We start from the raw sequence: 23,949 nt of genomic DNA on the forward strand, positions 1-23,949 counted from the left end.
TGGAACCAGGAAATTGCTAGTTGGTTGACAGCCTATCCCAAATAAATATTAGCCACAAACCTATTATTAATTAGCTTGTGAGGGTGAAAAAGGGGAAGGTCCAGGTGAATCAAAAGAGCAAACCAGTCCAATCGGAGCAGCAATGGTTTGTGAAGGGCAAAACTCAATGAAGGTTATACTACAGTAAGGTTACCGTTATACTGGTCAGCCAGAAAGTTTCTTAACATGGATATATATAATTGTCTTGACACTGCAGCCTGAGGTGATCAAGGTGGGCTACGGAAGGGGCTATGGGATTTATTTTACTGCTGTATTTTGGACAGACACTTATATAACAACATACTTGACACTATGGAATCTAATAATAAAGCCTGCTCTCTCAGCAAATCTTGCCAGCAGGGTTGTCCTGAGGGACTGAGCCCACGCTCAAGGAAGTATCACCACTGGAGAGTCTGTATTCCAGCACCAATAAACACAACCATCTGCTCAGTTCTACTATTATTTATTTTTTTAAATATTTTTGAAAAAATATAATTTTTTTACAATATTTTCAACTTAAACACTATTCACACTGAACACGTATGGCAGCTTAACCTACCCAAATAAGAAGTTTAAGAAGCCAAAACTGTTCTAGCTTTGTTAAAAGAAAAGTTGTGCTGCAGACTATTGTAGTGATGGTTAACAAAGCAAGGAAAAGCACCACTCAAATCACAGGTTACAATTTCTTTGTTCAATTGATTATGGGTTGGTCAAATGTTAGACTTTACACAGGTATAGTTCTGATGCAATGACTCCTTAGAAGAGGATGCAATTCTCAAATCACATACTTTCTCAGATGTAACATTAGGGGAATTCAATATTTCTTACATGATAACATACCATAAAAGCTAGGACTTTGGTTACTAAGGTTACAAGGTAGTGAACCTAAGACATACTTGTTTATAAAAAATTATTTCAAATTAACTAACAAGCCTTCATCAGAAAAAGAAGATTCTTTCTGATGGGGACAAATGTAAATTTAAGTCTGAACTGAGAAATTAACTTAACTACTAGAACTTAAATTTACTCATTTAAAAAAAGTTTAGACATTAACAAGTATTAGTTAACCCTAAGGGACCAGTTTAGTCTCAAAAAGGACAATTCACTAAGATTTAGAGGTCATTTAATTTGGTGCTTTGACACAACTTGACTGGTGCTTCTTTCCTCGCTGTCTTCACATCAAGCCATGGGGCCAATTCTATTTTCAGTAAATGTTTGACAGCTTTTTACTTAATAACAGTCTCAGCACTTTTATTAAGCATGCAAGACTAACAAAACTTTGGCAATGCATAAGTGTAACACAGTGACAAGAGAGAGCTTTTACAATTAAGTCTTCTAATACTGCCTTCACAGTGTGGAAATTGTGCTACATCCACCAAAAGAGGGCCCCGTCTACTCAAATATTTTAGTACTTCACCCCAGGAACAAACTCCTTTGCATTTGGATTCAGATTGCTCTTGACCTGGAAAATAAGTACATAAAAAAGCAAGTTCATTAACAGATAAGCTTCAGATACTCAGAAGCAGTCAACCCAGATCCACATGCAAAAACATCTTCCAAAAATATAAGACAAAGGCAAGAATTCAGATTGTAAGGTCAAACTTAAGTCAAAAAAAAAAAAAAATCCACAGCAGGGAAAGGAGGAACCAGAGGTAAGCTACGTATATTATACCAAATTTTATCAATTTTCTAAAGAGAAAGTAGAAATTGAAATTAAATTTGCTTAAGTATAATCAGAAACTCACTAACTTCACATCAATTAAAGGAATGTCTCAGAACACGGAATTCTGTTCATTTAACTATGATACTTACTATTTAAACAGTTTCATACTATGCAAAAATACTAAACAAGTGTTGAAATGATGATAAAAGTGATTGGGGAATGGTTTATGGATTAATTTTACTTTATGATGCTCCTTGAAAATATGGAGTTGTCTTTCTACAACTGCTGTATTCAATTCCCACAGGTAGCATGGTATATAAGAGGAAAAGAAAACTGCATGGGGAGTCAGAAGACCTAAGTTGGAATCCCAGCTCTGCTAACTAACTTCTTATATAGGCCCGGATAAGTCACTCTTTGGGACTTCATTTTTGCATCAGTTAGGGGAAGACTGGGCCAAAGCCTCTAAGAGCCTGAGAGACTTGTACCACCATTATTTTGTATTTCTAAATCTTTACTTTCCTAAGCAGATGTGTCAGCATATAGGGAATAGCTGGAAATTTTCCTCTACCACATCTCTGAATGCAAGTTATCAAGACAAAAAGAAACCAGAACGGATTCCAGGGCCTGAAATGTAGGCATGCTGGCAGGATTTTAGATTGAATCTGAGCCCCCAATATCACTTACTTCAAGACCAAAGCATATTAAACAACATGTTGGAGCAATAATTTAAGTTTCATAATTTATATACAACCATTCCCTTCTCTCAAGGGAAATATATCTAAACTTTAGAAGTCTGAGGTTTAAATTTAAAAACAGTGTTCTTGAATGTCCAATCTTTTGGCAGCTACAAAAGAATGAGAAGGAATTAACCTCAAATAGACTGAGTCAAACAAACCAGTTTCTAGACAATGGAAAGATACTGGGTCCAGTTAAAGTTATAGATTATGCCCAGCAAAGGGCTTCCCTCCTCAGAGCAACTAGGATTATTTGTGGAGTGCCTAATGTAGCCATAAGCAAGCATATCTCAACAGACTATTCAGATCATGTATCTGCTCAATTGGGTTACTGTCATTACTGCAACAAAAGCTATACCACAAGTAAATTTCAGTGTTCTCTATACAGCCCTTTAGAAAAATGGTTTCCAAATGCCTGATAGGGCAGGCTGGCGGTATCCTCTGGGAGTGCTTTTAAAAAATTAACATGCCTAGATGATTGATTCTGCAGGTCTGGGATGTTGCTGAGAAAATTTTTGTAATGCTTCATAGGTAATTATGACATACAGCCAGGTTAGGAAATCACTGCACAGTGAACAAAAGACAACTGCAAAAATTACTTCAGAGTCTAGGGGTAAATTCCAGAGAACCATCTTGTAGAAGCAACTAGACAGATTGTCCATATGGAAAGAAAGTTTAACATTCTGACTTTAAATTATTTTATCTTAATTTTAGCAAAGGAATCATTAGGTTTTACTCTAGTACTGATGCTTAGTTATCAAAATTCCTGAAAAAACTTTTCACTACAAATAAACCATCAGCAATGAGACACTGAGAATAACTAAAAATGTAAAAAGATTTGTGTTCCTTTTCTGCCAAGAGCTTGTAAAAGTCCTTATCACAGTTCCAAATGGAGTCAGGGTAACTCAATGAAAATCCTGGGTCAGGAAAAAAAATCTCAAATTTTATCTTTCAGAAAAAATTTGTAATTTCACCAAATATTTAAGACAATTAAAGAGCAAAACCTCTCCATCAAGCTACTTTTGTATAGGCAAGTCACATGAACATCCTGTGTACTCCCTTTTGAATTAATGCTTTAAGACATTTCCTAGGGCAACATAGTTATCATAACTAAAAGCAGTGGCAAGAAGTCTGTTAGTAGTCTCAGGCTAGCTCCAGAGTGTTGCCAGAAGTCACTCCTTATCATAAGTGAGACCAGGAGGCCTCTGCTTCCATAGTAAGAAGCAGCAGAATTTCTGAAGGGGAAGAGATGTAGAACTCTTCTTAAATAGATGGTTGCTAGCTTTTCCACTTATGGGAGAGATGAGCTGAGCTAGGTTTTAAAAAGATGAAAAAATAACTCTTTACCACAAGATCTTCCAGGGAAGAGCCATCACTGATAACAAGGTCATTAAATTGGTCTTGGATTTGGTCCATAGTTTGTGGGAGATCTCGAGCTGGAATAAACCACTCATGTTCCTCTTCTTCTTCCAGCATTTCCTGGAAACAGCGTTCAATAAATTCTTCTTCCCATAACTCCTCTTCTATCTGGATTTATAATAAATAAAGGGTAAGTTATAGCATACTTGGTAAGATGACATCACTAGAAAAGGCTTAAAGAATCTTGAACTAAACCATTTAGAAACAATGTTATACCTTCCTCCTTTGCTTCTGTGCTAAGGAAAAAAAATCTTTTCCATAAAACCTGGAAAGATCTGTTTAGGGTTCTGCTATGTCTTTACTTGTCACAGCAGAATATTCTTTTTTTCCACTGAGGGTGGCGGGGAAGAAGTAACAAAGAAGTGTTCTCATGGAGGAATGTGTATCAGAATTACCTATGATACTTCTAAAACTATATATACAAACCCTAAACCCACTCAAAAATGACTGGAAAAAAAAATCTTTGGGTAGGACTTCCCTGGTGGCACAGTGGTTAAGAATCCACCTGCCAATGCAGGGGACATGGTACAGTGGTTAAAAATCCACCTGCCAATGCAGGGGACACGGGTTTGAGCCCTGGTCCGGGAAGATCCCACGTGCCGCGGAGCAACTAAGCCCGTGTGCCACAACTATTAAGCCTGCATTCTAGAGCACGTGAGCCACAACTACTGAGCCCTTGCACCACAACTACTGAAGTCCGCACACCTAGAGCCCATGCTCCGCAACAGGAGAAGCCACCTCAATAAGAAGCCCGCGCACCGCAACAAAGAGTCGCCCCCGCTCACCGCAACTAGAAAAAGCCCTCATGCAGCAACGAAGACCCAGCGCAGCCAAAATTTAAAAAAAAAAAAAAAAAAAAAAAAAATTTATTTGGAGGGTAGGGTCAGCAACTAAACAATCTCACTGAAATAAGACTACATTGCTTTACTCTTGAATATATATAACTGGATATGGTGAAATCAAGCTGGACTAATTATCAAAGCCAGGATCAGAGAGAAACTAGATGAAAGGTAGAAACAGGTGCCAGAAATATGGGAATAAAAGACATCTATCAATGTATGAGAGTTCTCTAAAAAGAACAGTGGTGTCAGATTTTGAGGCTGATCAGAATGAGAACCTTACATGAAAAACAGTACAATCTGTACCCCAGTACCTGTGCCTATCTGCTCCTGATTCCAGCTCTCTTGACTTTCACTGCAATAGAACAATCTGACTGGTGTAAGGTAGTGGTTTCCAAACCTAATTGCTCACTGGAACCACCTGGGAGCTTTTAAAAAACACGTTTCCCGGGCTTCCCTGGTGGCGCAGTCATTGGGGGTCCGCCTGCCAATGCAGGGGACACGGGTTCGTGCCTCGGTCAGGGAGGATCCCACGTGCTGCGCAGCGGCTGGGCCTGTGAGCCATGGCCACTGGGCCTGCGCGTCCGGAGCCTGTGCTCCGCAACGGGAGAGGCCACAACAGTGAGAGGCCCGCGCAAAAAAAAAAAACAACAAAAATACGTTTCCCAGGCTTCACCCTAAATCCTTCTGAATCAGAATCTCTGGGTGGGACCCCGAAAACTCCCTAGGTTATTTCAATGAGCTGTTAAACCTGGTAGTAATCAGCATCCAACTAAAATAGGAGTGGTGTGGTGGCACATAAATCCATGTATTTCATATATAAGGGACCAAGTGAAAAACGCATTTCAGGGAAAAGTACATTTATATTATTTGACAGCTGTCATAGGCTACAATAAAAGAGCATGTTTATACACAAAACTAACTTGTCTGTTGAATTCCTCTTCATTTTCCATCCACATGTACTCTGCAAATGGATTGTCATCTTCATGAGAATGACCGTTAATAATCACATCTTCATTGATGATGCTTGGGCTAGTACTGCTGCGACTTGGATCTTTCATGGTTGGTGTTAGATATAGTTTTTAGCCTTAAAAGAAGAACAATACAGTTAATCTAATCAGTCATTCTTTCAGTTTTAGCATCCATTATTACCAGCCATCATGATTAGGTATTAGATGTGCATGATATATTAACGCACATGATAAACACAGCAATTGGAAAGCTTTTTCTCCTAAATGATTTTAATGTTTAAGAAATAGCTGAGAATAGCCTAGATTCATCTAATGTTTTCTAATAACAGTAAACAAAGGCAATCAATTGTTTAAATGGAATCCCCAAACCATCCAATTTTTTTTAAATTGGATATTCTGTACTTTATAAAACAAGCATGGTTTGGAAGACTTAAGTCATCAAGAGACTTTATGAAAAGCAAATTCTACTTTTTAAAATTGTTATTAAAAAGCCCAGGGTCTCCCTGGTGGGGCAGTGGTTGAGAGTCCGCCTGCCGATGCAGGGGACACGGGTTCGTGCCCCGGTTCGGGAAGATCCCACATGCCACGGAGCGGCTGGACTTGTGAGCCATGGCCGCTGAGCCTGTGCGTCTGGAGCCTCCGCAACGGAAGAGGCCACAACAGTGAGAGGCCGGTGTACCGCCAAAAAAAAAAAAAAAAAAAAAAAAAAGCGCCCAGAGACTAGAAGTGAAAACTAACAAACTTTTAATAACTCCTAGTTCCTTAGTCGCGAGGTATAGCTCTGGCTCTCTCGACTTCATAGCCCATTCTCTATTTGCTTTATCTTTGGGTCCATGTTGAGTTCCTCCATGTCTGGATTTTCCCACTGTACAGTAAGTATCAGGCATCTAATCTCATACAGTAGATCTGGTTTCTTATACTCTACTCAATAGGTGATAACATGATCTAACCTTGCTGATATGTTGCAGGCTAAAAGTATGAAGCATAAAGTTTCAGATTCTACAATAGTCTACCAATTCACTGACTCTGAAATTGCTAAAAAATGGGTTTACATAAAGCAAGAGTCACTTGTACATAAATCCAAACATTAGTGTGACTTGTGCCGAAGGAAGGAAATAGCATACCTAATAGAGTTTAAAAAAAAAAAATTCTTCAGGCCTTCTTAAACTTATAATCAAATAAAATACTAAAACCAAAATCTCCTACTAGAAATAGTTTTTTTCTTTGGGTAAGGTTCAGGGAAAGACTTGCTCTATGTATGTTGCCTGGCCCTTTACATTCATTTTATGGACTTATCCTTAGGAAAACCTAAGTATAATAAAACTCATAGCTGTTCATGTAACATGAATTTAGTCTCTAAGCTGTGGTAGGGGGTCCTATCCTGGCATACACATGCATTTCCCTCAAGACTGAATACTAATGACAACAGTCATCATGGTGGTAGCATTTTCAATTGTTAGCAAGTCCTGAATTAAAAATTACTGAGAACTTCTGCCTTACTTATTCATTGTTGTATGTATATGAAAGAAAGGCAGAGACAGACTGAGATTTATGTGCTAGGCTGTGAGTAGAAAGGAAACATGATGTGGGTTAAGAAAGTGAAGCACTGTGAAAGCAGACACGACAGAAAACAGATGATGGATATCTTTGATATTTTTATTTATCATTAATCTTGGATTAAATAAACCCCCTTATTATTTTTTTTTTTTTGCGGTACGTGGGCCTCTCTCTGTTGTGGCCTCTCCCATTGCGGAGCACAGGCTTCCAGACGCGCAGGCTCAGCGACCATGGCTCACGCGCCCAGCCCTCTGCGGCATATGGGATCTTCCCAGACCGGGGCACGAACCCGTGTCCCCTGTATCGGCAGGCGAACTCTCAACCACTGCGCCACCAGGGAAGCCCAAACTCCCTTATTTTTTTTTTTTTTTTTTTTTTTGTGGTACGCGGGCCTCTCACTGTTGTGGCCTCTCCCGTTGCGGAGCACAGGCTCCGGATGCGCAGGCTCAGCAGCCATGGCTCACGGGCCCAGCCGCTCCGCGGCATATGGGATCCTCCCAGACCGGGGCACGAACCCGTATCCCCTGCATCGGCAGGCGGACTCTCAACCACTGCGCCACCAGGGAGGCCCCAAACTCCCTTATTTTGATAACAAGTGTCGTTCGACTAGAGAGCAATCAGTTCCTCTAAAGAAAATTACTCATTCTTTTTTTTTTTTTTTAGAAAATTACTCATTCTTATATGTCAAGGCTACCAAACATTTATATGCTCATCTTTAAACAAATTACATTTTAGACTAGACTCAAATATTATGAAAAGCAGGGGGTCAATTCTGCTTTGCAACTGGATGGAACTTTGTTTACTCTGCATATGAACTGATCGTTAAACTATATTCAAAGACACCCCAATTTATAACAGCTTTACATTATTATTTTCCCAACATGTGTCCTATCCCAACTCGTACCCATTAAATCCTACGTTTCAGAAGGCCACAATATTAATAAGTGACATATCTTTAGTTAAAAACAGCAAATAAAAATCATGTTTAGCACACAGTACAGGATATCCAAGTAGAATTGAATAGTTAAGTAGCAATTATACATGTGAGACATACTAGAAATACTACTAACTTGTGTTTGAATGTGCTTCAGGTGACTAATTATCTATATATAAACGCAATTTTTTTTAAAAGAAAAAAGTGTTCTCCATACATTTCACGAGCATAACAATGAAACAATGAAAAATCTGCATCAGCAAATTCTATAGTCTGAGAATCTCAAGGGACTCCCCCCCTCCTTGTTTGATGCCAACCAGTAACAAATAAAATATAAACAGTGCTTAGCCTAAAGGGCCCAATCCCTGCATTTGACATGTCTCTAGGTCAGCTTTTTGCCGATTATCACCTCATCAAACAACCCGTGGCTTTGGTATAGATGCCAGTGAAAGAGTCTATGAAGGACAGTAAATGAAATTTCGGTCAAGTAATATTTGGGAAACAAATCATAACTGGAACCAGTAAAAATCAACTGGAGCCTGGGCACTAATCTTACACCTTAAGATAGCTGAGGAAGGAACAACGGCTGACCAGATTTCTGATACAGTTAGCCAAGTGAAAAGCCAGAGGGGTAAGTATCATTTACTTTCAGAACGTTGACAGACCTACAATTACTGAGTACAAGGTGTTCTAATATAAGGTATTGTATCAGATTTTAAATTTTCTTCTATGACCTGTTTTTTTTTTGCGGTATGCGGGCCTCTCACTGTTGTGGCCTCTCCCGTTGCGGAGCACAGGCTCCGGAGGCGCAGGCTCAGCGGCCATGGCTCACGGGACCAGCCGCTCCGCGGCATGTGGGATCCTCCTGGACCGGGGCACGAACCCGTGTCCCCTGCATCGGCAGGCGGACTCTCAACCACTGGGCCAGCAGGGAAGCCCTATGACCTGTTCTTGATCCTTCTTAGACCACACTCTTTAGATTGTGTCGTGTGTTTTGCTATTTTAAAAAATTGAGTATATAGTTCAAATACCATAAAATTTACAATTTTAAATTGTTAAAGGCAAATGTAGTAGCCAATGCCTGCAAAGAATAACAGTTGGGGCAAAAAGCCTGGGAGGAGGCTTCCCTGGTGGCGCAGTGGTTGGGAGTCCGCCTGGCGATGCAGGGGAGCTGGTTTGTGCCCTGGTCCGGGGGGATCCCGCGTGCCGCGGGGCGGCTGGGCCCGTGAGCCATGGCCGCTGAGCCTGAGCATCCGGAGCCTGTGCTCCACACCGGGAGAGGCCGCAGCAGTGGGAGACCCGCGTACCGCAAAAAAAAAAAAAAAAAAAAAAAGCCTGGGAGGAAAGGCTGGTGAAGGAGATGCTTAAAGGCTTTGAAAAGCTCCTGCATATTCTGGGAAACCTAAAAGGCCATGGGCATGCCCAGTGCTGGCAGCACGCTCAGAAAAGACCTAACAAGGCCCTACATTTTTCAGGCTTCAGGCTCTGCACATAAAATGAAGGTTAAGAAAGAGCTGTAAACTGCCCGAGTGTTAAAGGTGTACCTCGGCATACACAAAAACCCATCTGCCAAGACTGGGAGAGTTTTATTTTTTGCTTAGGGGTAGTAAAGGACATCTCTTGAAAATAACTAGCTGGGACTTCCCTGGTGGCGCAGTGGTTAAGAATCTGCCTGCCAATGCAGGGGACATGGGTTTGATCCCTGGTCCGGGAAAATCACACATGCCGCGGAGCAACTAAGCCGTGCACCACAACTACTGAGCCTGTGCTCTAGAGCCTGCAAGCCGCAACTACTGAAGCCCGCACACCTAGAGCCTGTGCTCCACAACAAGAGAAGCCACTGCAATGAGAAGCCCGTGCACCGCAATGAAGAGTAGCCCCCGCTCGCTGCAACTAGAGAAAGCCTGCGTGCAGCAACGAAGACCCAACACAGCCCAAACTAAATTAATTAAAAATAAATAAATTTTTTTTAAAAAAGAAAAGAACTAGCTGACAACTAAGCTAATGGGACAGACTTCAATGGCCACACAAAAAATAATACAAGCTCTTACAAAATTTTTTCAGAAAGGTCACTAAACAAATAACAGAACAAGCAGAACAACCACCCTGGGGAGAGGGGAGAATATGATTTCCAGAGTTGCCATATAATAGTCACAATGTTCAGTTTTCAACAAAAATTATGAGGCATGCAAAAAAATAAGATAGTATGGCCTATAAACAGGAAAAAAAAAGAAATTAATAGGAAGTGTCCCTGCGGAAGCCCAGACATTAGGCTTATTAGGCAAATACTTTTTTTTTTTTTTTTTTTGCGGTACACGGGCCTCTCACTGTTGTGGCCTCTCCCGCTGTGGAGCACAGGCTCTGGATGCGCAGGCTCAGCGGACATGGCTCACAGGCCCAGCCGCTCCGCAGCATGTGGGATCTTCCCAGACCGGGACACGAACCCACATCCCCTGCATCGGCAGGCGAACTCTCAACCACTGCGCCACCAGGGAAGCCCTAGGCAAAGACTTTTAAATCAGGTGTTTTAAATGTCCAGAGAGCCAAAGGAAACCACGTACAAAGAAAAAAAAGGAAACCATAAAAATAGCAAATATCTTCATCAAATAGCAAATATCAATAGAGACAAATTATTAAAAAAAGCCAAGTAGAAATTCTGGAGATGAAAAGTACAATAAATGAAAATTCTACTTGAGGGTTTATAGCAGATTTGAGCAGGGAAAGAATAAGCAAACTTGGTAAGTCAACTGAGATTATTCAGTCTGAGAAACAGAAAGAGAAAATAATGAAGAAAAATGAACAGAACCTCAGATACCAGTAGGACACTGCTACATGTACCAATATATGCATAATGGGAGTCCCAGAAGGAGAAGAGAAAGAGTATTAGAAGAAATAATGGCCCCAAACTCCTCCAACTTGATGAAATCTATGTTAGTCTACACATCCAAGAAGCTCAACAAACTCCAAGCAGGATAAACTCAAAGCAATCCACACTGAGACACACTGTAATCAAGTTATTGAAAGTCAAAGAGAGCATCTTCAAAATAAGATTAATAGCTGATTTCACATCAGAAACCAGAGGCCAGAAGGCAGTAGGAAAACATATACAAAGTGACTAAAAAAAAAAGTAAGACATTCCCAGATAAGTAAAAAAGTAAGAGCTTATTCATCACCAATAGACCTGTCCTATAGGAAAACCTAAAGTGAGTCCTTCATGTTGAAACAAAAAAATACGAGCATTAACTTGAATTCATCCAAAGAAATAAACAACAATGGTAACTATATAGGTAAATACAAAAATCACTAATAATGTATTTTTTGCTTTATAACCCCTCTTTCTCTCTGTACGAAACTAAATTATTACTAGTTCATACTTGTTACAAACTAAGATGTTAGTTGTAATTCCCAGGGTAACCACTAGGAAAACCACCAAAAAAATATATAGTGAAAGGTGTATTGCTGGGGTGTATTATCATCCCATTCAGAGGCAGCCCAAAAGAAGCAGCTTCAAGACTCCAAGAGTCAATGAGCTCAAATCTATATATATTAGTCTCTTGTGGCTGAGAAAAAATTTTTCTCTAGAACAAAACCAACCAAAACTAAAAGAGGAACTACTGGAAATACAACAGAAGCACCTAATTTGCTTGAGTGATGCCTGAGGGCACAACGTAGATAATAACTCGACAAATACAGTTAAAAAAAAAAATCTGGTAATTAAATCATACCAATCTGTTGCTATCTTATCTTTGTTCATGCTTCAATCCAAACCACTTTAAAACTGGCAGAAATGAACTGAGAAAGCCAATAATTTCCCCGCAATTTTTTAATGTTCATATTTACTTCAAATAATGTTTATTATGCTTTAAAATCCTAAAATTATCAGAAAATTGTAATTCAAATAATTTTTTAGCCTTACTCTCATAAAAGGATTTTTAAAATAACATAGTAATACTAACTCTGAACAAGCTATATTAAATTACTAATATTAAATATCTAGTAGTTGTTAGACTACACATAGTTAAGATTTTCCTAAACAAAAATTACAAAACAGTAAAACAGCAATGTATCATCTTACAGTGTTTTCAGTAATCATTTAAAATATTTTGTATATAGTTAGGAAATCTTGTTGGAAAAAGAAGCATTAAAGTGAAAGAAATGTACATATACAAAGTACATCCTACTTAAAAAAAAAGTTAGGGCTTCCCTGGTGGCGCAGTGGTTAAGAATCTGCCTGCCAATGCAGGGGACACGGGTTTGAGCCCTGGCCCAGGAGGATCCCACATGCCGTGGAGCAACTAAGCCCGTGCTCTAGAGCCTGCGCGCCTAGAGCTCATGTTCTGCAACAAGAGAAGCCACGACAATAAGCCGTGCACTGCAATGAAGAGGAGCCCCCACTCGCCACAACTAGAGGAAGCCCACGCACAGCAACGAAGACCCAACACAGCCAAAAAAAAAAAAAAAAGAAGAAGTTAAATGTACAAAACAGGTCCTAAGTGTATGTAAGTTTTTTCCTTTTGATCTCCAATCCTACTCAGAGGTAATCAATGTTAACAGCTTAGTACGTGTCCTTTCATATCTCTTTGCTTATAGAAACACACATAAAGGATTTATATATTTTACAGAATCATGCTAAATATATTACATGAAATATCCTTACTAATCAACATGTAGAAGTACACTTTACTTTTTAATTGACACAGCACCAATTACTCAACAATTCCCCCTTTGATGCATTTACATTTCCAGTTTTTTCATTACAAACAATCCTGCTTCGATCACCCTTGTACACATATCCTTTTCTATTTGAGCTTTCTGTGGGATACATTCTGGTAAGTGGGAATAACTGGGTCAAAGGCCGTGTGCACTTGTAGCTTTAAGAGAAGACAGATTATTTGCCAAAAATATTATGGTAGTGTACATTCCTATAATACACTGAATGCTCCCATTTCTCTGCATCCTCAACAGTTCTCTATATAAGCAACATAGCATTTTACTTTTGCAAACAGATGGGTTTAAAAAGAATCTGTTTTCCTCTACAGCTCCTGGGATATGCTTATCTTGCTTAGTAAGTCTTTTCCTACCTTGAGGTTATATTTCCTTTATTTTCTCTCAGTATTTTTATAGTTTCTTTTTTTTACATTTAAATCTTTAACTCGTGTGAACATTTCTTTGAGTATGATGTGAAAGATCTATATTTTTCCATATGAACACATCATTCATCATTATTTAATGAAAGCTTGTCCCTGATGTTTATCATAATCAAATTCCCACTTACATGGTTTCTAGATTCTTTGTTCCATGATGGTGTATTGTATGTATACTGTTTAATCCCCAACTTTTATTTTGAAGAATTTTAAACTTACAGAAAAGTCATAATAATAGTACAATGAACATTTGTATTTTTCATCTAGATTCATCAACTGTTAACATTTTGCCACAGTTGTTTCCTCTATACAGTTTTTTTGCTTAACCATCTGATAAGTTGCAGACATTATGACCTTTCATCCTCAAATATTTCAGCACTGTATTTTACTCTTTTGATTACAGGAGCCTTTCAGTAAGTTTAAATACGTAGTAGCACAACTCACATCTCAACTTTCTTCGGGGGGTGGAAATCTTGCACTTTTATTCTTCATATGAACTTTAGAATAATTTTTCCATAAGAGTCTGCCTGGAATTTTATTAAAAATTTGCAGCTTGGGGCCTCCCTGGTGGCGCAGTGGTTGAGAGTCCGCCTGCCGATGCAGGGGATACGGGTTCGTGCCTCGGTCTGGGAGGATCCCATATGCCGCGGAGCGGCTGGGTCCGTGAGCCATGGCTGCTGAGCCTGCGCATCCGGAGCCTGTGCTCCGCAACGGGAGAGGCCACAACAGTGAGAGGCCCGCGTAGCACAAAAAAAAAAAAAAAAAAAAAAAAAAAAAAATTTGCAGCTTGGGCTTCCCTGGTGGCGCAGTGGTTGAGAGTCCGCCTGCCGATGCAGGGGACAAGGGTTCGTGCCCCGGTCTGGGAAGATCCCACATGCCGTTGAGCGGCTGGGCCCGTGAGCCATGGCCGCTGAGCCTGCGCGTCCGGAGCCTGTGCTCCGCAATGGGAGAGGCCACAACAGTGAGAGGCCCGCATACCGCAAAAAAAAAAAAAAAAAAAAAAAAAAAAAAAAATTTGCAGCTTAATCAGGATCATGTTTTTATATTAAGCCTTCTGGCCAGGAAGATGGTACATCCGTTTACTTGGAATTGTTTTAACATTCCTTAAAACATAAATGAGTCAGGACTTCTTTTTACCAATAATGGTGGGCTAGGTTATTTGGACCAGTCTTTCCATTGAAAACTGGAAGTGTCGGATGCCATAGTCTTAAAGAAACACTTAAAAGCATTAAAGTGTTGAAGAGTAAGTAAAGTGGGAATTCTGAGAACAAAGTGGAACTTTTAAACACTGAAGCTGCCTTCGCACTGAGGACTTTTGCCCATTAGCCTTCTTTGGGTTGACCTTGGATGCTTCATGGGGCAAAAGGCATAAAGGTCAAGGTGGAAAACTGAAGAGAAGATCCTCTCCACTCTAAGCTGGGACCCTAAAGGGCTATAGGCTCAGGGTAAGGGTGAACCAAAAGCAACTCCCACTCCCCACCAAGCAAATCAAAAGGAAAAGGTGGAATGGAACACAGACACTGTGACTGTGGTTGGTCCTCCTGTGGATAGGAGGAATAAATTCATCACCTGGGAGGTCCAGAACATCCCAAGTCATGAAATGAGTATGAAGTAGTCCTGACTTGGTAGTGTCTCTAGTGCCAGTGCCTGGAAAAAGCAAATGTAAAACTCCTTGGGAGGAAGGCATCTTCATGCTAGGCCTTAAGGACCTCCAAAAATGATTTTTCAAGGCCAATGAAGAGTTCAAAATGAAAGATAACTAAATCCAGAAGGAAAAAGCAAGATACAACATGCAAGAATCAGAGCAATTTATAGAAAGCATAACCAGACCCATTTGGTAGATGACAAAAATGATCATTACATATCAAGCTTGAAAATATCTTCAGAAAACAGCAAAATATAAAAAGTGCATAGTAGATTTGGAAAAGAGCCAAATAAAACTTCTAGATATACAGAAATCACAACATAAACAAAAATGTAATAAGTCTGGCAGCAGATTAGATACAATAGAATTGGAAAACAAAAGAAAGTACCCAGAAAACAGCAAAAAGATAGAACATACAAAAGAGGATTCAAACAATGCAGAGGGCAGAGTGACAACTATCGAATTCCTGAAGAAGAAAAGAAGAAACATAGGGCAGAGGCAGGATCTGAATATTGCATATTTGATGAAAGCAATCAACCAACATGTTTAAGGAGCCCAAGAATCTCAAAGTAAGATAAATAAAAAGCAAGATATATCAAACTGCAGAATATCAAAGAGAATTCTAAAAACCGAAGACATTATTTTCAAAAAAGAATGAGAAAAACCAGCTGCTTTTCAACAATAATGAAAAGCAAAAGACCACACTGAAAGAAAATAACTGCAAACCCAGATTACTAGAACTCTACAGAAAATAGTTTTCAAACAAATGAACTAGAAACTTCCCATCCTTATATTAAGGAATCATTTGAATAACAAGAATTATGGGATCCCTGAAGACAAATGAATCTAAAATTATAAGGGCTTGGTACTTTTTAAACTAGTACATTATTAACAACCTTTAATTTTGTTTTTCTTGTTTTGATTCATCTATTCAGGTTTTCTACCTCTCTGGTTAACTATGGTAATTTTTATTTCACTAAAATTTTATTTCTCCATAATTTCAATTTTGTTATAATAGAAACTATCTAATTTCTCCTATTTCATAGCTAATTTGACTATGTTCCTCTTTTCCTCGATTAGGCCTACCAGGGATTTATCGTAGGAAAAAAAAAATTCCAACTTTGCAATTTGCAGAACAGCAAGTGTAATAAAACTCTTCATATATATAAAAGAAAGGTGTGTGTGTTCACAATTTGCAAATGCATAGAATCTCTAGAAAGAAAAAAAACAGAGAAGCAAATTGTATCTGATGAGGGAACTATATCTAGAATATATAAAGAACTATTACAACTCAATAATAAAAGGACAACCAACCAATTTAAGATTTCTTTTTGATGTGGACCATTTTTTAAAGTCTTTATTAAATTTGTTACAATATGCTTCTGTTCTATGTTTTGGTTTTTTGGCCGAGAGGCATGTGGGATCTTAGCTCCCTAACCAGGGATTGAACTTGCAACACCCCCCCCCGCCCCCCGCCCCCCGCCAGCCATTGGAAGGCAAAGTCCTAACCACTGGACCGCCAGGGAAGTCCCCAAAACAACCAATTTAAAAATGCAAAGGATCTGAATAGACAGTTCTCCAAAGGCCAATAAACACATGAAAAGATGCTCAACATCCTTAACCATCAGGGAAAATGCAAATCAAAACCACGAGATACCACTTTATATTAGTGAAAATGTGGAGAAATGGAATGCTCATTCACTGTCAGTGGGAATGTTAAAATGGTGCAGCTGCTCTGGAAAAGTCTGGCAGTTCCCCAAAAGATTAAACACGGAATTACCTTATAACTCAGCAATTCCACTCCTAAGTATATACCCAAGAGAAATAAAAATGTCTACATAAAAACTTATACACACAAATGTTCACAGAAATATTACTTTTTTTTTTTTTTCGGTACGCGGGCCTCTCACTGCTGTGGCCTCTCCCATTGCGGAGCACAGGCTCTGGACGTGCAGGCTCAGGCTCACGGGCCCAGCCGCTCCGCGGCATGTGGGATCTTCCCGGACTGGGGCACGAACCCGTGTCCCCTGCATCAGCAGGCGGACTCTCAACCACTGCGCCACCAGAGAAGCCCGACAGAAATATTATTCTTTTTTTTTTTTTTTTTGCGGTACGCGGGCCTCTCACTGTTGTGGCCTCTCCCGTTGCGGAGCACAGGCTCTGGATGCGCAGGCTCAGCGGCCATGGCTCACGGGCCCAGCCGCTCCGCGGCATATGGGATCCTCCCAGACCGGGGCACGAACCCGTATCCCCTGCATCAGCAGGCGGACTCTCAACCACTGCGCCACCAGGGAGGCCCAGAAATATTATTCTTAATAGCCAAAAAGTGGATACAACCCAAAGGTCCACCAATTGATAAATGGATGAATACTGAAAATATGCTAAATGAAAGAAGCTAGTCACCAAGGAACACATATTGTATGACAGATGATGGGAACAAGATTTCTTTTTGGGGTAATGAAAATGTTCTAAAATTGACTGTGGTGATCAATGCACAACTCTGGCAATATACTAAAAACTACTCTACTATACACTTCAAATGGATGAATTGCATGGTATGTGAACTATAGCTCAGTAAGAGCTGCTAAAAACAAAACTGAGAATACTGGTTACCTACAGGGAGGAGAACTAGATGGCTAAGGATATTTTTTGTATCTTTTTTGGGGAATGGATTACCTATTTATTTATTTATTTATTTTTTTGCGGTACGCGGGCCTCTCACTGCTGTGGCCTCTCCCGTTGCGGAGCACAGGCTCTGGACGCGCAGGCTCAGCGGCCATGGCTCACGGGCCTAGCCGCTCCGCGGCATGTGGGATCTTCCCGGACCGGGGCACGAACCCGTGTCCCCTGCATCGGCAGGCGGACTCTCGACCACTGCGCCACCAGGGAAGCCCTGGATTACCTATTTAAAAATTCAACTTTAATAAACAAAACTCCTGCTTTTGGTTTTATTGATCTTTTCTACTTATTTTTTATTTTATTAATTTTACTTTTCTCACATTATTTTCCCTTCCTTTTTACATAACTTCAATTTGTTGCTCTTTGTTTTTCAAGTTGACAAATGTTCATTTTCAACCTTTCACAAATAAAAATTTTATATCTATGAATTCTCCCTAGAAATTTTAATATAGAATACAGTTACCAACTTTAGGTAACTACAAATTATTTAATTTATAATAAGCCAGAGATTATTCAGAAGAATGTTCTTAATTTCCAAGTAGTTAAGGTTCTTTTGGTTACCTTTTGATGCCTGATTTCTAGTTTTATTATGTTATAAAATGCAGCCAGAAAACCTTCACTTTTGGGAATTTATTACAGTTTTGTTTGCAGACAACTAATGATTTTTGCAAAATGTTCCTTGGGCCTAAAGAGAAAAATGTGGGACTTGCATTTCTTTTCTTTTCTTTTTTTTTTCAATTTTTAAAATTGAAGTATAGTTGATTTACAATGTTGTACCAATCTCTGCTGTACAACAAAGTGACTCAGTTATACACATATACACATTCTTTTTTTATATTCTTTTCCATTATGGTTTCACAGATATTGGATATAGTTCCCTGTGCTATACATTAGGACCTTGTTGTGATTTCTATTTCTTACATAAAAAATGATGCATATATATTAGGCTGGTCTTTTTTTTCTTTCTTTTTTTTAAACTTTACCTGTTAAATTCTGAAAGTGATATATTCAAGTCCTCTACTATAACAGCTAGATTACTTGACCCAGTCTGAGGATCTGTCTCACAGGGAATTAACATTTTTGGTAACTGACGCTTGGTATTGTCTTTCATCGTAACTTCGTATTTAGCTTTCTTAGTTTCTTTTTACATTCTATTCCTGTAATGTTTACTTTCCTATTTTAAGCAGATTTTTAAAAAAATACTTGATTTATTTTCTGTAACTTACAAACTACTGTGGAATTTCAGTTGGTTTTTTCCCCCCAGTTTTGAGATGTAACTGACATACAGCACTGTATAAGTTTAAGGTGTACAGCACAATGATTTGACATATCTATTGTGAAATTAGTTTGAACAGTTTTCTATCGATTAAAAAAATACTCTATACACCCTCAAACCAACCCAAGACATTTAGAATGCTTTACCTTCTTCAATATATCCAACCCAATCCCTGCTCCCAGACAAAGCAAGACCTTTAGAATGATTTTACTTACCCAATTCCTCTCCCCACCCCATATCCTGAGTTTTGTAGAAATAATTGAGCACTGTTAGATCTACACTATTAGGTTTTCCCCTAGATTATATATATAAAGAATCATCTTCCCCTAACTTGACACCTTTGTTTTGCCTTAATATTTCTTCAAAAGGTTACAAATTTCTAAGCTACTTCATGTCTGAAACTGTCTTTTGCTTTCATATTTGAACAGTAATATTAAGTGGGACAGATTTAGACTTGTCCTTTCTATCAATAACCTACGAATATTCCAACTTTCACTATTGTAGAAAATGAATTTTCTTTCTTTTGTAAACATGCTGTTTACATCACGCCTGATATGAGAGCCTAACACCTAAATTCAGAGATTTTGCCAGATTCTGGTTAGGTGAGAGCTGTTTTTTCTGATGCCTGGCACTTTAAATCTACAAACTCTTTATTTCAGCTGTTTGTTTCCTTCTGAAATGCCTCTTACACATCTGGTTTCCAGCAGTGACCATCCTTTCATAGTCCCTACAAAATTTTAAAATATGGAAATCTTTTAAGTTTTAGAAAAGTCTCCCCCTACTTTCTTAAGAATTCTCATTAAACACTTCATGATATATGTAAATCAAGTTATGCTGTATACCTTAAACTTACACAGTGCTATATTTCAATTATATCTCAATAAAACTGTAATAAAAAAATAAAAACATTAACTCTTCAAAAAAATTCTCATTAAAATTCAAACAGGATTCTCTTTCCACTTTTTTCATTAAACTGACTCCACAGGGAATTCCCTGGTGATCCAGTGGTTAGGATTCCGGGGTTCCACTGCTGGGGGCCTGGGTTTGATCCCTGGTCAGGGAACTAAGATCCCACAAGCCGTGGCACGGCCAAAAACCCCCAACCCCCCCCCCAAAAAAAACTGACCCCACAGACATAACACCTTTTCTTATTCCACTGGACTCTACTTTGAACTACAGTAGACTCCTTAACCTTATTTGTACACATATATATTTTATACGTATGTATTTTAGAGAAGATAAAGAAATTTCTGCATCAGCCTCTGTATTTAATTCAGAAGTCTGTGAGCAGCGCTGAATATTTTGTTTTAATGTTTGGCAGTATAAAGGAATGATTAAAAGCATGGGCTCTGGGATTTCCCTGCTGGTGCAGTAGTTAACAATCCACCTGCCAATGCAGGGCACACAGGTTCAATCCCTGGTCCAGGAAGATCCCACATGCCGCGGAGCAACTAAGCCCGTGCGCCACAACTACTGAGCCTGTGGTCTAGAGCCTGCGTGCCACAACTACTGCGCCCGCGTACCTAGAGCCTGTGCTCTGCAACAAGAGAAGCCACTGCAATGAGAAGCCTGCGCACCACAACGGAAGAGTAGTCCCCTCTCGCCGCAACTAGAGAAAGCCCGCGCGCAACAACGAAGATCCAACGCAACCAAAAATAAACAAATAAAAATAAAATTAAAAATTAAAAAAACAAAAAAGGGGCTCTGGAACCAGGCTACCTTTCTAGCCATGTGACGATGGGCAAGTTATTTAACCTCTCTGTGTTTCAGGTTCCCCATCTGTACCTAGGCAGACAGCCTGGCACATAACAGTATTCTTAAATACTTCACTTAGAGCAAATATAAATTTGTATAAATAAAAATAATAGGTCCAAACATCTGTAGGAGTGAAACAATGTCACAGAAAAGTCCCAGAGAGTATAACCCTAATCTCAACTGTAGTGTAACCAGGGTGATCAGGTCAGAGTAAGGATGGCTCAACACTGCTGATAAAAGCTCAAAGCACATCAGAAATACCATCTTTATTTATAAAAACTGATACAAAAAATAAAAAGCAAAGGCAATTCAAATAAACCCACGCTATCCAATGTGGTACCCACCAGGTACCTGTGGCTATTTAAATTTAACTTTAATTCAATACAATTAAAATTTTAGTTTTTCAGTTGCACTTGCTACATTTCAGGTGCTCAATAGACATGTGCTTAGTAGCTATCTTACTGGACAGCACCACTCTAAACGATGAGGACATTAAGAAAAAAGATTTGAGTTATTGGAACTGAACCTCAGGCTGTAACATATACAAACTATTAATGTATCTGTGCAACAGGGTGATCCAGATCACAAAGACAACAACTTGGACAACTTTAACCTTGCATTGGATTCAAGTCCCAGATATGCCACTAACCACCTAGAGGGCCTTGGATATGCTACTAAATTCCAGGCAACACACTATAGTGGTTAAGAGCACATAATCTCTGGAGTATTTGGATTTGAATTCCAGCTTTTATTAGCTATGTAACAGTGGGCAAGTTACTTCACATTTCTCATTTATAATCTTCATTTTACAGTAGTACTTACTGCCTACAGACGTTAAAGATTAAATACTTGTAAAAGCACTTCGAACGATGCCTGGCATTACTAAGTGCTATGGAAATATGTGCCTAATAAAATAATCCCTCAAGTTTCTATTTTCCCGATTTCAAAATGGGCAGGATAAAACTTACTCTGCCTAGGACCTCCCTGGTGGCACAGTGGTTAAGAATCCGCCTGCCAATGAAGGGGACAGGGATTCAAGCCCTGGTCCGGGAAGATCCCACATGCTGCGAAGCAACTAAGCCCGTGAGCCACAACTACTGAAGCCTGCACAGTGCAACAAAGAGTAGCCTCCACTCGTGGCAACTAGAGAAAGCCCGCGCACAGCAACGAAGACCCAACACAGACAAAAATAAATAAATATATATTTTAAAATTTGTATTAAAAAAAAACTTACCCTGCCTATTTCACAGGTTAATAATAAATATGAAACCCACTTAGCTCCCATCCCTGAAAGAAACAGATAAGGAGGCTATACTTTTGGGAGAGTTACCTATCTTTTTATCATAGACACTTACTTGTGAGAAAAAATTAAGTTCTGTTCAAGTTCACAATTAACAAATAATATAAACAGACTAATTTGCCCCATATATCCTCTCACAAACCGGAAACAGAAGCAAAAAACAGCAAACACTGGGAATCTCATTAAAAACCCTGAGAGACCCTTATTTGCAAAAATAATCTGCACCCCACGAAATTTCAAACGCAAACCAACACCCGACCAACTGCTCAAAGGCAAATTGTGACAAATTATGCTATCAGGTTAACAAGATAAGCCAGCACATGCAAAATGGGAATTTGTCTTCTGTTGAAATGTCAAAAGCTGTCAGCTGTTAGACCTCATCCCACGGCATACTGGAAGCCAAATTCTTTCTAGAGTTTGCGGTTTCTGTGAGATGATGGGGTTGCAAAATCAGGGAAAATAAGACAATAAAAGGAAGCAGAAAAGGCCACCTTTTGCAGTTACTAGAGAATACCATTGCTGACTGCTTCAACAAATGTTTTGAAACAAACAACTTTACCATAAGCCATATATTTTTGATGGTGGGAGAGAATAAGCACAGTAGTAGAAATTAAAAAGTGAGATAACCAAAATCAAAAGAATATGAATTGGATGGGTTCATCTGGTTCAAAACAGTCCTGGAGTAGGAGCTGCCAGTACTCCAAAGGCCCTCCTATCCCGAGCACGGAATACAATGTAACTAAAAATAAGGGTCAGGGGAAGGCGAAGAAACCGGAGAAAGGGGGATCATCAGAAAGGTACAGGCTCGTGGACGGTTACAGAATGCTCCCCTAGGACGCTCGCCAGCCCGCCAGTCCCTCCGCCCCTTTCTCTTCCCCCACCCAAGCGTCTGGAGGAGCGCGCAAGCGCAGCAAGTAGGGGCCGCGCGTGGCGACGCGCAGGCGTAAAGTGGGGAGAAACAATGAGCTTTGTTGCCGAGGCGGCAGCGGGGGGCAGGGGAAAAGGGTATCGGAGGGTGGGTGAATCGATTGGAGGAAGGGGGAGCACGCGAGAAAGTGCTATCCCGGCAATCCTCGCGCGCCACCGAGGACCCGGATAGAGAGCTGCGAGGTCCAAACCATAATAATGACAATGAGAAAAAAGCGACGGCCATTTCTCAGAGAAGAAAGAGACTAAGTCGGTCCAAGATCATCCCTCAGGCTCGGCTGGAAGAGGCAAGGAACAATGGGGGCCATACAGGCTTGGTGGCCAACAACCCAGGGGACCCTCTAGGCCCCTCAGCCGTCGCCGAGGTGCTGCCCCTCGACCGCCGGGCCGCCGCACCCTTCTCGCCGCTCCACCCGAGAGAACCCCTCACCCAGTGCACGGCAGCGGGGACGGCAGCCAACGAATCTGGTAGGCCTCCGCGGATCTCCACAGGCAGCGCCACTACCCCGCTCGACGCGCGCTTCGCCCGCCGCCTCCCTTCTCCAGTCCAAACAAACACCCCAGCCCGGAAGTGACTTCACTTCCGCCGCCGCCGCCGGCTCCGCCTCTCGTTTTGTCATCGTTGCCCTCCGAGGCCACCAGAGAGCGCGCGGGAGAGAAAGGGCGACCTCAAAGTTCTCGTCGCCTAAGCGGCACACATGTGCATGCGCAACGGCCTTTCCGGCGTACCCCGGCGGCCGCGGGGAACACTGGGAGTCCTGTCGTGTTCTCTCAGGAAAACCGGAGTGGAGCTGGGCTAGTGTCCCCACGACCGCCCATCCTTCAAGAATGATGGGATGCAGTGAGTGGGGGAGCTGGGAAGGAGACCCAGAAAAGATACACAGACGTGGACTATTCACACCGCAACGGTTACCTCAAACACACTGACATCAAATAGGAACATCTAGATAACGACAGCGCACTCACACACCCAGGAACACACACCAAACGTGATACACAGCGTCAACTACGAATGACATGTACCAAATCATATCCAGAGATCCTGACACAGAAACATAACGCAGAAA

The 23,949-nt window shown here is 40.4% G+C and overlaps 1 protein-coding gene across 1 annotated transcript; it reads right to left on the reverse strand.

Annotated features, from left to right (window-relative positions):
* Positions 1-486: 486 nt before the first annotated feature.
* PAIP2 (poly(A) binding protein interacting protein 2) lies at positions 487-23,381 on the reverse strand. Its single transcript, XM_079702497.1, has 4 exons — positions 23,313-23,381; positions 5,618-5,781; positions 3,784-3,963; positions 487-1,501 (listed from the first exon to the last, which is right to left on the reverse strand). Exons 2-4 carry the CDS (start codon positions 5,753-5,755, stop codon positions 1,445-1,447), a joined length of 375 nt encoding a protein of 124 aa, XP_079558623.1. The 5' UTR covers positions 5,756-5,781; positions 23,313-23,381; the 3' UTR covers positions 487-1,444.
* Positions 23,382-23,949: the final 568 nt, after the last annotated feature.

The sequence above is a fragment of the Hyperoodon ampullatus genome (assembly GCF_949752795.1).
Source record: "Hyperoodon ampullatus genome assembly, chromosome: 4".
Classification (NCBI taxonomy): Eukaryota; Metazoa; Chordata; class Mammalia; order Artiodactyla; family Ziphiidae; genus Hyperoodon; species Hyperoodon ampullatus.

Excerpts from the sequence above, each read along its gene's own strand:
- PAIP2 (XM_079702497.1), bottom strand. The coding sequence starts at position 5,755 with ATGAAAGATCCAAGTCGCAGCAGTACTAGCCCAAGCATCATCAATGAA. Across the intron at positions 3,964-5,617 it reads AAGAGGAATTCAACAGACAA|ATAGAAGAGGAGTTATGGGA; the intron begins GTTAGTTTTGTG and ends TTATAAATCCAG. Across the intron at positions 1,502-3,783 it reads CTTCCCTGGAAGATCTTGTG|GTCAAGAGCAATCTGAATCC; the intron begins GTAAAGAGTTAT and ends CTTATTTTCCAG.